Source organism: Chaetura pelagica, unplaced genomic scaffold, assembly GCF_000747805.2.
Source record: "Chaetura pelagica isolate M959 unplaced genomic scaffold, ChaPel_1.0 scaffold139, whole genome shotgun sequence".
NCBI lineage: Eukaryota > Metazoa > Chordata > Aves > Apodiformes > Apodidae > Chaetura > Chaetura pelagica.
Window position 1 is genome coordinate 1612507 of NW_009970717.1, and position 14520 is coordinate 1627026.

General features: G+C 41.4%; 1 protein-coding gene across 1 annotated transcript in view; it reads right to left on the minus strand.

Moving 5' to 3' along the window:
* The window catches only part of WTIP (Wilms tumor 1 interacting protein), an 82833-nt gene that overhangs the window by 3672 nt on the left and 64641 nt on the right, over positions 1–14520 (minus strand). Inside the window, exons 5-7 of the mRNA XM_010006230.1 lie at positions 4653–4715; positions 2239–2369; positions 1175–1226 (exon numbers count right to left, since the gene is read on the minus strand). Of these exons, the coding sequence (XP_010004532.1) occupies positions 1175–1226; positions 2239–2369; positions 4653–4715 (246 nt within the window). The remainder of the gene's footprint in view (positions 1–1174; positions 1227–2238; positions 2370–4652; positions 4716–14520) is intronic.

The window sequence follows — 14520 nt, forward strand, 5'->3', positions numbered from 1 at the left end:
CTTTCCCTGATCCATTCTGAGGCCTCTGAAGACAGCTCTTTACATTTGTTGCCTCACATTGTTTGCAGCTCCAGGTGTGGTTAGAACATCAGATCTGACGCAGACTATGTCTGAGAGAAGCTGTGAGCAAGTTAGTGCCTGCACTGCTAGACTTGAACTAACCTAAACCTCCCTGGGAAAGAATCTATCCTATTAGGTGAGTCAGCACTCGGACTGCTTTGTTTTTTTTTTCTTAAAGTCATTTTAAAGACACATATTCAGTGAAATTTACATAGGGGTTTTCTCCTCACATCCCATAACCAGAACAAGCAGTTCTGGCTCAGTTTTTATAAGGTTTCTAATTATGTGAGATGTGGCCATTTAACAGAAACAGTCATGACAGAGTAATGTGCAGAGATGGAGGCTCTAGCCACAGGGGCACAGCAGCTTACAGGATGCGAGCTCTGGCTCTGTAAACATGACAAGAGAAAAAGGAGGGAGGTGCTGATGCCCTTGCTTACAAATGAGCTGGTCAGTGACCTCAATAGGAACTCGGGGAGTCCTGCACCCACCAGAGCACAACAGGCAGCAGAGAGAGGTCTTAATGCAGAGGTCTTACCATGCTAACTGTACTGTCAGGACAGGCTGAGGTTACAAGTGGGTAACATCTGGCTTCCCTTTTAGCCAACTTTTCTGTTGTCTTTTCCACCCCTTTCAGTACTTTAATTACGTTGCCATCCCAGAATGACAGACCGTGTGGCCTTTTAGCAGGGTCAGGACAACCCTCGGATGTCTGTTCAAGTTTGGGCATTGTAACAGATCCACATCAGAAATGCAGAGGTAGCAGACAAGGCAAATTGCTGCTTAAGCTAATGAGAGATTCTAAAAATAAACAGGACTTTACTTCTTGGGTTGCTCTTGGAGCCCCAGTCAGAGCTTTCAATTAAATTAGATTTATAACAGCATAAGTAAGATCTGGAAAGCACCCTAGAGATACAAAGTACTATGCTGCATAAGTAGTATGACTGTTACAACCTCTGGGAATGTTTGGGAGTGACATTATTACTGAGCTGTATTTAATTTTGTATCTGACATAGCATAGATTCTAGAAGAGGGAGGGAAAAGCATCTGTTTTTAGAAAGTGTTGATTTGCCAACAGCTGTTTTCTCTAGAGTCAATGTGTGTTAACACATACCTGTGCTGGCAGGATCGGCTGGTTACAGGAAGCACATTTTGGTGCAAAAACCCTAGAGTACAAGAATAAAATGTTCAAATCACATTTAAACCTTCTTCAAAAAGTAGAAAAAAAGAAAGCTATTCTAACCATGCCTTGTTTTTCACAAAATAAAAGTTGTGTGGGATTTGAAACACCTCTAAATATTTGATGGGACTGATCTACCACAGCTTCACTGCTTAGGTCTTTCTGATTTCTCGGAACAGTGAATCCAGCCCCCTTCCCACCTAAGCCCTTTTTCTTACCTTCCTTTACTCATTACAGCCATTCAAATTCCTCCAGACACTTGGAGACTGTCACCATCTGATACCAGGAAGACATATCCATGCTAAGTAAGAGAAGGGCTGATGGTGGCTAGAATCTACTTAAATACATCAAATGGTCCTGTTTTATCCACAGCTGCATTTTATGACTATCCTGGTAGCACAGTCAACATGGTACCAACAAAGTTGAGTTCAGAGTGATTTACTCTTGCTGCGTAAGCCGTTACTGGCTGACTGGAGCTAAGAGCATTCCTGTTGCCTTTAAGAAGGAGCAGAAAGGAGTCCAAAAGCAATCACTTAAACCACAAACTGTTTGTCTTGTGAGGCTAAAATCATTCTAACACCAGCTCCTAATTACATGTCTACCATCCAGTCTAGGATAACCTAACTTACACTCACCAGTCTCAAGCACTACCAGAACCTCAACCCTTAGAAACCACCAGCAGAACCTATCACCACTTGCAGAATTAGCTTGATCTAATTAGTATTGAAAATCCTGGAAGAAGCAGAGAAACGCCACCAGAGAAGTACCTCTTCTGACATAACTCAGTTTCCAAAATCATCTGGTTACTGTATGCCACGCTGGGCCCATGAAGTGAATATAACTTTAAAGTACTTCCCAAATGCAACATGTAAGACTTAGCACTGGAAGACATCTGAGCAAACAGGAATGACCCTTTTAATCTACTACAAAGTGTTTACCTACACTAATAATTTAACTACAATAGTTTTTCCAAGCACACAGTGCATTTGTGTACTTACGTATGGTAGTCTTTGACACAGTAAATATTGTTCTCCACGTCTACAGTGAAGGGGACTCCATCCAAGCACTCATTACACACCACGCAGCGGAAGCAGCCGGGATGGTATGACTTTCCGAGGGCCTGTAAGATCTTAGGGGGCAAACAGCAACGTAAGTGGATGCACGTACATGAGATCCCCCCTCTCCATATTCTGCTGTGTCTGATTCTTCCTAATGACAGTGAGGAAAAGCATTTCAGTATGAAATTACCACTCTGCAGATCTGTCAGCAAGAGGCCTTTTAAAACAATCAACTTGTTTATTTCAGTGGGTTTCAGTAAAGAGAGAGAACTGTAAAAATCAGGCTCATGCCCATCAGTCTTAGCTGGGCAAGGCCATGACTGCCAACAGAAATTAAATACTGCTTCAGAGACCACTGCTTGGAAAATCTGTTGCAGCCAAATACAAGTTACTGGGATACAGAGTTAATTCACTAAACTTAACAGGCTGTGACAGACAAAATCAAAACCAGTCATTACTCAAAAAGTAAAATTAAAAACAAGGAAATAAATCGGTCTTCCTGTATTAATTAAGTATTCTAATCCACCACAGTTAATGACTAGTTACAACTCAGTCACAGGAGCCCATTGGTTTCTGTTAAAATTCCACCTGTATCCATGTGTTAGGATACAGGTCCATCTATCTGCCAAGGCTTTTCCCATGCTGACCTTCCCTATTGCATTTTAAAGGTTTCAAAGTCCTGATGCAGCCTCAGCTACACAGCTACAGAACAGAACCCCTCCCTCCTGGCATCCTTGTATGTAATGCTCAGTGTGGCACTGGGACATCCAGGAGGATGCACCAAACCTCTGGCAAGACTGAGACATGATGTCAAGGCAGCTTTCAACAGGCTATAGCACAAATTGCATACATTTCAGTTCTAAGAAATACTTTTGGAAGATAATTTCAAAAAGTATCTGCTAGCAACAGTGTTCAGCTTGGAGCTGCTAATAAACTGGAGATGAAAATTCTCCACAGGCCAAGCTCTCATGGCCCTGCAGATGATTCTATGAATGAAGTTCAAATCAACAAGAAAAGAAGTAGTGCATTGGAAAAATGCACAAAAGCAACTGAATTTAACCTTTTTTCCCTCTGATGAAGCCTGTAGGTCTCTGGTCAGTTAAGTGGCATCAGGTTTCGTTTGGTTTGCAACACGTTCCTCGCCAGAAAGGTCTCTGTGCAGCCTTTGCTGTCTCAGCAGCTACTCACATCTGGCCAGGCTGTGCAGCCGCTGCTCTGCACAGCACCTGGAACGGGCACCAGCACCGCGCAGGCACCTTTGTCCTACACGCGCCCCCAGAGGAACACGAAGGAATTAGCCCAGTAAGTGCTTAATTCCTAGAGATCTCAGCGCTGTTTTCTTTTCTCAGAGCACACTTGCTGATGAGAGAAAGGAAGACAAGCACCTGTCGAGCTTCCAGCTACTGAGCTCCACCAACGAGATATTATGAACTCCTGCCTGGGATTCTGCAATTAAGGGCCAGCTCAAAGCAAGCAAGTCAGGATATCCCTCCCCCTCCCAGCATGACACAACTCTAGAAATTTGCTTTTGGGCTGAAATGAACAATATCCTTGTCCAACCAGTGGATCCAGGATATGGGCCAGAATCCTCACTACAGAAGTCTCCATTCCAGCCCCTACTGAACCTCAGTGTTTGCAGTGCAACAACTGCTTCTATTAGGCATGCTGGGGTTCAAATACATTTTAAAGCAAGAGGAAAAGAGATGTACTGCATGATCTGCACTTGTTCGATGTGCAAGCCACTTCATTTTGTTTAGGAATTTCTGCTTAGGAAAAACAGACTAAATTCTTCCTACTTTAACTCACGGAAATGCTGCCAGCCCAACCCATAGGCCTTTGATTTATTATTTTTTTTGTTACAAAAGTAACTCTGACTACTGGCTCCCTACAAATCCCCGTAGCAACAATGTGTTTTAACTGATAGGGAGCAAGCAGCAGAAGGTAAAAAAAGCCAAGTCACAGAGTGGACAACAAACCTCAGGACTCTTGTTAATGCACCACCACATTCCATCCAACTGACAGAAATTTGCTATTCTACTGTCTCACAGAGCAGAGCCTGTTTTCCTTTACCATGTCCTCATAACAAAAGCTGTTTCCCCTTTTAGTATTAAAATTCTTTTTTTTTAAAACTGGCATGTGGCAGAACAACAGCTTCCCATAAACTCAGGTAGAAAAGAGGCCCAACTCGCTGTACTTAACAGTAATAGAGCAAAAAGGTGTTTTTGTTTATTTAGTGCCTGAGTTCCACAAATTACCTTGACAGCAGTGAAGACACAAGGACAGTCTGAGTAGGAAAAAAGCACAATGACTCACAGTGCAAGGCATCCTGCTATTAGGAATGTAAGGTGTCTTACCATTTCCATTATGAGGTGTCCACAAACAAAGCACTTGTCTGCCGTTTGCTGAAAACCTGAATACTGTTCAAACAACAGGAAAAAAAAAAAGATTATTAGTAGCCACTCCTCTAGCTGCAGAAATACCTTCTGAGTGAACACTAAGCTATTCTCCAGCCTGTGCTGTACATGATAGTAAACTATACAAAAGGTTTGTGAGACAGTGACTCAGAAGCCTTGCTCTGCCCTTCCAGTATGCTCAGATACCAGCTTGGCCTTCTGGTCCTCTGCAAACATTGATATTTCCAGTCTAACAACATTAATTTTGATTTTGATTTTTGAAGCCTATTTGGCAAGTTCACATTTGGTATGCTGGAATTAGCTTGAATTCACTCTTTTGATTGTTGTTGTTGGGGAAAAAAATTAATACAAGACTTACCTCCTGATTCCTGCTCAAATTAGTGGCCAGATGCTTACTGACCTCAGATTTTGGACCTACATTTAACTCAGTGCTATGTGCAAGCTGAAAAAATGAAGAGAAGCCCAGGGAGGATTTCGCTTCCTTGTGGATACCAAGCTTTATATCCAGGGAGGAATGTAAAATTCCAGTTGTAGGAGCTTGGGCTCCTTGCATGATAAAGGCAACAGTAAGATAACCTCAGAAAGATGACATAAACCCCAACTCTCAGCCCACATTTCAGCTACGATGGGAAGCAGGAAGGCTGGGCAGTAGGGAAATACTTTGCCCACTTGGACCAAAGCTCCAAGTGTTTTTGACCTTAACTTTGTACTTGCCTCCCCAAAGCAGATCCTGCTTCAGATGCCAAAGTCTGTCTTTAGCCCTGTAGTTAGAGGTATACAAAAAATATCAAGGTTATCAGGCTAGATGACTGACCTACCAAACAATTACCTCACAGACAAGAGGCATTTGCCCAAAGAACTACAACCATGTCACTTTGAAACTGGTATTTGCAGTGGCTGAACTTTACCCTCACACACAGCAGTCCCATACAAAGCAAGTGCTGCGTGTGCACCCCTGCCAGAAAGTGCCCAGTTACTGTACAGTATTGCACAGTGATGCTTATTTCAACAATTAAGTTTGTAGCAAAGCTTGTCTGAAATGTACTTTAATTGCAGAACATAAAGGACAGGGAATGGTGGGGTATGACTGTAAACTGGACTCTTCTCCTAGAGCACAGGTTAATTGGCTCTGGCATCTGATGCATCCTTAGAGCCTCAGCCCAACAGAGCTTACAGCTTGCTCCATTCCCTCCTTGGTTTAGTGGAGATTTACTGTCCTCTCATTTCAAAAGCCAGTGGTTCTCAGCCCAGAACTGCCATTTGTTTTCCTTTTTATTGGTGAAAGGGGCTTACATGTTATTTCAGATCAATAGGTTGGAGAGAACATTATTGTTGCTATGCAACAAATCAGTTATGAAGGAAATGTTATCCCAGACACTCTGACAGGCTGAAAAAGTAAGTAAATTATGGCAGGGCAGCTGTCACAGCCTCAGATTTACTATGCACTGAGGAACACAGTTCATGCAATCTGAAACTTTGAAACTTCATCAAAAGAGATCAGGGTGTTGAGGAACAAATAGAGGTGGGCACTCCTAGCTGGCTACTTCTGCAAGACACTCTTTGCTTTTTTTCTTTTTCTTACTGATGAAGGAAAAGGTCTCACTGCTTGGGAAGCTTTTTGGCCACACTGTATCTGAGTAACCACCTGGCTAGACTATTTCCTAAGGTTGTGAAATCAAGGGTTACTGGAAACAGGTGGGTAGATCCTAGTGGCGCAGACAGCAGAGGATTAACAATAGTATAAACCCAGCTAATTCTAAAATCCTCCTGGAATGAATTTACCAGTACCATCTGGCTGTCATGTGATAAGGAATGCAAAGTGCACCTACCCAGCTATTGATTAAGAGGGAACATTATTCCCCAGGAACAGAATGGCATACTGATCAGATTCATAACATTCAGTGCTAACTAGACTGTCATAAATTACACTGCTTGTCAGAAATATAGGTTTTGCTGACATGAAATTAAAACCATTATTTGTTCTTAACATGAGAATTGTTATTTGTAAAAAATACCCAGAACTGGATTACCCAATTAAGAAGAATTCATAGAATGAAAGTAAGTCTGATAGCAGTGATAACATACTTCCTGGGCTCAGGGAGCTGTCATTTACCACTCTTTTCTGATCATAGGATTGACCCCAGACAAACTGGAGACTTGATGGGTTTGGGTTCAGCTCTGATTGTGCTTTAAATCTATTTGGACTGGAAAAGAGCAACAGCTTCGGAAAAGAGCAGCACTGTTTTCTCTATGATAGTAGTACCACGGACACTGCTGTTGAAAGGTAAACAATAATTATTTTCTCTACATTTTGTAGCTCACCTGTCAACTTCTACTTTGCAGTGTTTTGTTCTTAGCTTGGAGAGTTCAAAAAGGGCTGTTGTGTTAAGTTTTCAATTTTAGAAACAGAGCTTACAAACAAAGTCTTAAAATACTAATTAAAATTGGCAACCTCTGTCTTTGAACTGCTTGATTATTATTAAATTTCACGAATCCTGTGTGTGCAATGAGAGAGAAGTTGTAACTTGCTCCAGTCTGCAGACAAGGCAGAATGGCCTCTTTATTATCTCTCAGCACACCTAGGAGCCTCCCTGATGGTGGGTTTCCAGTATGGCTGGGTGGAAGAAGCACAGGTCCCCCAGAGCTTGTGCTAGGTAACTGCAAGAGAAGAGGAGGTTCTGCTCGACAGATTTGTAGCTTCTTTTATTACTGACAGAGTTGGATGGGAAAAGAGCTTTTGTGCACACCAGCCTACTCTTGTAATCTGGAGACATGAAAAACAGGTGAAACAGTAAGGTATTACAGGCTGATGGGCAAGACTCTAGTGGAGAAGCCAAATCACAGCTATGCTTCCTGTACACATGGTATTCTATACATACAGTTTCATTTGGGATATAAGCAGTACTGGACTCAATACTAGCCTTACTCTGTAAGGGTTTCATATGTGCCAGTTTTTGGAGTTTTTTAAAATACATTCTGTTGGCAGATCAGTAATATGATGTAAACAGAGAGCAATCTCAAATCTCAGACAGAAATGTTCAGAAGTCTACAGACAGTCTGTACCCAGGACAAATAAGAAGCCTAATTCTGAACTTTCCCAAATGTCCAGTATGCTCATTAAACATATATAAAAACATTGAAAGAAGTTGTTATAAAAAGAACAGCTCTGAAATTCAAAACTGAAAATGAAGTGTTACTCTTTACTCCCACTTGCATGGCTCAGAAATAAGATGCTAGTTACCAGGATACACAGAAAAGAAGTGCATGTTGAAGACCTGGTGAATTATTTTTCCTGATTTTTTCGTTTGGTCCCAGCTGTTTTCTCCCATATTTAACTTGTCCTTAACTTCTCCCAGGATACTAAAATCTCATTTTATGTGCATGAATCAAGACCTTGTAATCAAGCTCCCCAATGATAATTATGTAAAATAAGACTCTGGGATAAATAAACCTCAAGAAATATGTTGATTGTATTAGAGTAGCAGAACAAAGTAGAAGACTGGGCTGGCCGAACTTTTCTTTTGTTTCCTGTCCACTATCATTTGATTATCAAATGGGCAAAAAAAAAAATCTCTAATGATTCTGTCCAAGAATCTTTGTTGCAATGTAAGAGGAAAACAAGTCCCCCTCTGTCCTGAATATTTAGGCCTGCTAGTGTCCTCCTGTGATAATCTTGGGGTTTATAACTCTTCTGTCTAATGTGCAATATACCCAAAAGAAATTAACAATGATTTTTGAGCATATAATGATCAATTATGCATGGAGGATAATCCCACTAAGTAATATGAGAAACAATTTCTCCTGTCTGTCCTCAGTCCTGTAACCAACTTTGTTGTCTACCCAGGATCTTTTAAAATTTGATGTTCTCATCATGATTTTCAAAAAAAAAAAACATTCAGAAAACAGCATGCCTGAAAAAGGCTTCAGGACCCAAACTTTCTACCTTAGGCAATGCCAGATCTTTGAAAAAGACTTCGCTGCTTCTCTCCATCTGTGCCTAAGGAGAGGCTGATGCACTTCCCTGCTGTTACACACTCAACAAAACAAAACCTTCCTCCTGGAAACAGACCCTGGAATCTCATTCAGGCCCATTTTCTTCTTTGATGAGGATGTTCAGAACCTGCTAAAGGTTTGTGCATGCAGATCAAGTGCATTACGTTTCAATAGGTGTGGAAGGTGCTGCCCTGGTAATGGAATGAAGCCATAAAAACTACAATTCACTGTTACAGCCCTGCAAGGTCACCAAATGTGATTGCTCAGCCCAGACTTGAGATTCCTATTCTTTTATGTTTTAAGGGCTTTTGAGAGGGATGATCAGGAGTTTTTGCCAAAATGCTTCAGGCATTTAATTCTGAAAACCAATTTCTGAATTGGGTGCTATGCTAATAATGTATTCCAACCCCAGGCTGCCTGTAATCCCTCACAGACTCTCTTCTCCTTGGTTTCCCATTAGCAGAGCATCTGTCTTCTCACTGCTTTATTGTTTGTGCTCTGCATGGGACCCTTAGTACATGGGACACAACAATGCAAGAAATTCATGGGATCACGTTAAGAGAGGAAGAGAATATCAAATTTGGTTTCATGCAGATGGGGTTTTGTTGTTGTTGGTTTTTTACACACATATTTAAATGCAGTGATTAAAGAGAACTGAACAAAAAAAATGAGGTCTTCTCAGACTCAAAGACAGGGGAGCCTCATGGCAGGTGGCAGAGATTAAACCAAAGGAAAATAGTCCAGAACTTTACTCTTTATCTCACTGAAACCCTTTAATATACCCTGTTGCTTCAGCCTGTCTTGCTGCCAGTGAGAAAACACTACTGCAACACCTTATCTTCTTTCTTCTGCATCTCTACTTTGTCATGTTTGAAGGACACAGTAAGGCAAGGAGGGACTTCATGTTCTGCACAGAGGTAGCTGTTGGTCTTGCCATGCACAACACTGCCAAAAATCTGGAATTTAGCTGGTAGCTAACTTTGCCTTAGCCTTAGTCAGGCATTTTATAGCCTCTAAGAAGGAAATAGCCATTTACTTCCTACAGAACCTTCAGAGAACCGTGCGTGAGCACTCACAAAGGCAGCTTTCTGTCTGATTAAGCGCCAATAATTATCTTCTTACCTAGATCTTCCTTAAACAAAGTCCTGTGGAAGCTTTACAATTATGATGATCAAGAAAAAAAGGCTGAAGCAACTTTAACTCTGCATCATATCATACAGCCCAAAATCAATTAACTTGATTCACACTGCAGAGCACTCCTCATTGCACAGCACTGTAAAACCTGCTTTAGGTTGTTTTATTGTCATTGCTACCATCTATTACCTATGCTGCCAAAGAAACTCTACAATAGAACATACCTTCCTGGAAAAAACAAACAAACTGGATTTTGTTCAAACCAGTTGTTGAAAGATTTCAATTCAAAATATAACAGCGACTAATACCAACGTTTACTACAGAAGTGGAAACACACCACTTTCTCACGTTTTTTTTTTCCTAGCTCTCCCATAGAAAAAAAAAGTAATGCTGTCTGCTTACAAGTATTTGACAGGAGTTACACATAATTAGAAAGAGCTCTAGTTCTTTTAAGTGTGCGTCAGTTATTGTAATTTACTTGTCAATGTAATATTAGAAAACCAGGATAATCTGACTTCTTGGATCACCATCTCAAGAGGAAATAGGGGAAGACTATCTGGCATGAAACCAACTGAACTTTGTCACATGCTCTTCAAACTATTCCACTAGAAAATGCAAAGCACAGGATAGTTTCAAAAGCTGATCCATAGTGATACATATCAGAAATCATATATATAATTTTGTCAAAGCTCAGAGAGTGATTCCCATGACCCATTTAGCAATCCGTAACACTTGTTCAAGGAATGCTGAGCATCCTTTTAGTGAACATAGACTTTACTCATTTGACATTTCATCACGGTGTGTTCACCTACATTATCACCTGGCCCTAGGTATTGCCTGTATATTGCTCTTTAAAACTCCCAACTCCAGTTGGTCTCCTATTTCAAAACATCAATTTTCTTCAGCTAGGAGACCTGCAGTTTGCCATGCCATGCAGTGTCTGCAGCATCCTCCAGCTTTAAAAATTTTTAAAACTCCTGGGAGAAGATCCAGGACCCCTGCCCCCCTGAAGTCAATGGGACTTCTGCCACCAGCTTCAATGGACTTGTAACTTCTTGATACTGGACACAGCACTACAGAATTGTGTTGCAATGAGAGGTGAACCCAACTGCCAGCTCTACACACTCTTTATGCTGATTGCACATTCAGGTCCGATTTGAAGAGACCAATCAACATTTTTCTATCCCTAAGTATTTTAAATTTGAACTTCCAGCCCATCTGTAGGTTTGATGCAATACTTCAATTCAGAACGCCCCAACTGATCATCATTACTGTCAATATATAATAAAACCAGGACCACTGGCATACTACAAACTTAGAAAAAAATCAAGAAAGGAAAGTATTCACAATTTTTTGGCAGTGAAGAGCTGGAGCAGACACACACAAGTAACACGAACACCACTCCCCCGTGTGTCAGTTCCAGTAACACATTATAACGCCTTTGCCTTTGTTTTCAGTTACAGTATTTGTGAGCACAGCAACACTCAGCATTCATTATGTCCCTGGAACTTGGAAGTATCTCCTTTCCCAACCTAGAGCCATCAGTGCCTTTACAACGCTCAGAGACTCCCTTGCACTTCTGTACATCAGGAATATTGTAGCAAATCCCGTTCTAAGCTTTGATTCCATCATTCTGTTAAACACATCAATAAACACCCATGTCTGTCTGTTCTCTGACGAGTCTCCTAAATAGAACACCACCACAGTTATCTAGATATCACAGTTATCACATTTACTCTGTGATTCCCATTAGATATGAGGTGGACACAAGTTGCAACTTTAATCACTTACCTTTTCCATTTTTTCTGAGAGTCTCACGTAGCAGCAATGGGCTCTCTGACTAATGCACTAGTCCCAGTGCTCACCTCCCATGGGGGAATCTCCAAACATTTATTCTTGCTGAGATGGAAAAATCAAACCTCTGACTCCAGCTGACACCAGCTTCCATTACACTACATAAAAACCTATCTTCCTAGGGCCCCAGCAAGTGGGAAGGGCTATTTCCCACTCTCTGGGCTGGGAAGGGCAGAAAGGGGACATCCAACAGCGTCCTGGAAGTTTGCAGTATATCAAGTCTCTCTTTATGGTTGGCACGTGCAAAATTAAGTTTTTATATCCTTTCTCTTTTAAGGATTTATGGGCAAAGTGATAGATCTTCCTCCAGTCTTACTCACTGAAACAGACGAACAGCTTTAGATGAAACCTTCAACAACTAATGATAGCAAAGTGAGCCAGAGGCAAAAACCTAACATGAAGTAGTTCAGCCTAAATGATTAAATTTGGCAAGGCTATAAGCCAGTGAAAAAGATAATCTTAAAAGGGGAAGTTTTGGATGACATTAATGCTATGCACTGCAGCTTGTGGTGTCTGCAATAGGTTATTTCCAGAGCATCTGAGAGTCTTCCAGTAGTGCATTAAGCAATGTAACTAACATCTGTCACAAGGTTCATTTTCCCTCTCATCTTGTCCCTGGAGGGAAATTCTCTCATTTCTTAACCTCTACTGGACCCCCACTCAATAATGTTCATTACCTCAAAAAAAAAAAGCCTACCAAAAAAAAAAAAAAGGGAGGGGGGGGGGGGGGAAGAATAGATCTAAGATTCAGGCTTCTTTGGTGACATTTTAAAAGTCTTTTTTGCCAAGAAAAACTAATTTCTTTTAAATTTCTTCAATTTAGGCATTGAAAAGGAAAGACATTAAAATTATTGAGATATTTTTCCTTCACCCATGATTATGCAGTCATTTATCAACAAAATGGAGCAGGAACATCTGACTGCGATTATTTATGATACAGTAAGGCATTTATTTTTTGCTCACTTCACCAGAAACAGTGTCCCTGTTATGGCTAGTTAGCCATCTGTGTCCTAAGAGCTTTCAGGGAAGGATTAAACTGTCATTTGTTTTATTTTCTTTCATGAAATAACTATCCTAACAGGGCTGAGACAAGACTTGGATACCGCTGGACTTGCTACCTTACGGTGGCATGAAAAGGAGTAACTGGATCCTCCCTGGAGCTAAAGCAAAGTCACTAGAAGTTTGGGGTTTTGGTTTTGTTCTTTTTTACTCCTTCCGCTGTAACATGCACTATCACTACTGAAGTGCTCCTACTGGGAACTGCAGAGGCCAGGCATCTCTACACCATTCTTAGGCAGAAGTGAAATTATCTGTGGAATGATTGACTTATTTTCAAAATCTGATTCATTCACTACATTTAGCCAGTCGGGCTTGGCTTTAAGCACTGGGAGATTCTGCAGCTAATCAGAGCTGGAAGCAGGAGGCTGGCCAAAACAAGGAAGGGAGAGGTATGCCATGTTCTCCAGGTGGGAAGGGTTTATACCAGCCCTCAACCATTGACTTGCAGCCCCACACATGCAGGCTGGCACCATTCTCAGGAGGACAACTCTGGCCTGTAGCATCCTTTCCCCATCTACAATTCCACAAGTGGATCTAAAAACTTCTAGCACTTCTTCCCTGGAAAGAATGAGCAAAATGAGCTGCCTGATTCAGAAAAAGATAATCTGTGCCCTCAGTAAGAGCAAAGATGGGGGAAAACTATTTACTACAAAAATGTACCTTGTGGCTATTGCCAAAGGTTTTGATGGTGTGTCTGTGCTTTGGATAGTTTTATGGCTGCACAGTGGAAATTGCTCATAATGAATGATAACATCTACATTTCTCTAACACCTTTCATCCAGAAATCAAAAGCACTTTTCAAAGAAAGGCCCAGATTTTGAATGCTTGATGCTAGCAGCTCCTCATGTGTCACTTATAAGGTCCGATTTTTTTGAAACAGCTTGGTAGCCAAAGCTCTCTGGCACTCACTCTGCTTTCAGTGACAACTGAGCTCTCTTAAAAAATGACCCACGCAGCATTTCACCACTGAAGTGCAATTGTCCATGGGGTAGAAGAGACACACCCTGGAATGGCTTTCACCAGTGCTGTGCTCAACTTGGAAAGGGACAGCTTAGCCAAGGAGGGCAAGCCCTGCTCTCACAACAGGTGCCAAACATCTTTAAGGATCAGCTTTTCTCAAGGTCCTCGCTTTAGGAACCATACACAATTCTGTAGTGACTTCCACATATCACCTTTCATACAGAGAAACAGCTCATCTGCCTTGTGTGATTGGGAGTTAAAGAACCAGGTAGCACATATGAGCCATCAACTATAGCTCTGCAGACTGCTCCAGAAGTATTACAGGAGAGTTAAAATATTGACACCTATAGGATGCTAAATATTTATAACAACAAGGAGAAACCCATAAATATCATATCTATTCTCCACTAAAATTTCCTAGATTGACTGGTCCGTTTACCTCCCCAAACTAAAATAATCTTTCTTACCCTCTTACCTAAGCATGAGCCCAGAATGCGAGTCCCTCTGCCTCTAATTGCATTTACTGGACAGGAAAAGGCTGCAACAAGCTAAGAGATGAGTCTCCCAGTGCAAGGGTGGTAGCAGCAGGCACTCACACAGGATGGGGCAGAGGCTATGGGACAACTTGACAGGCTGTTATAATTCATAGCAGCTCCTATAGCTCTGCTGGCACTCTCTTCTTGGCCTGTGAAGCTTGCATGGTAGTGGTCAGAGCACAGAGTGCAAAATAAACTAATTCACCTTCAAGCAAATTGTCCTCTCTCCCAGTCTTTAAATTTCCTACTATCCCAGTCCTGTGCTGTCAGCA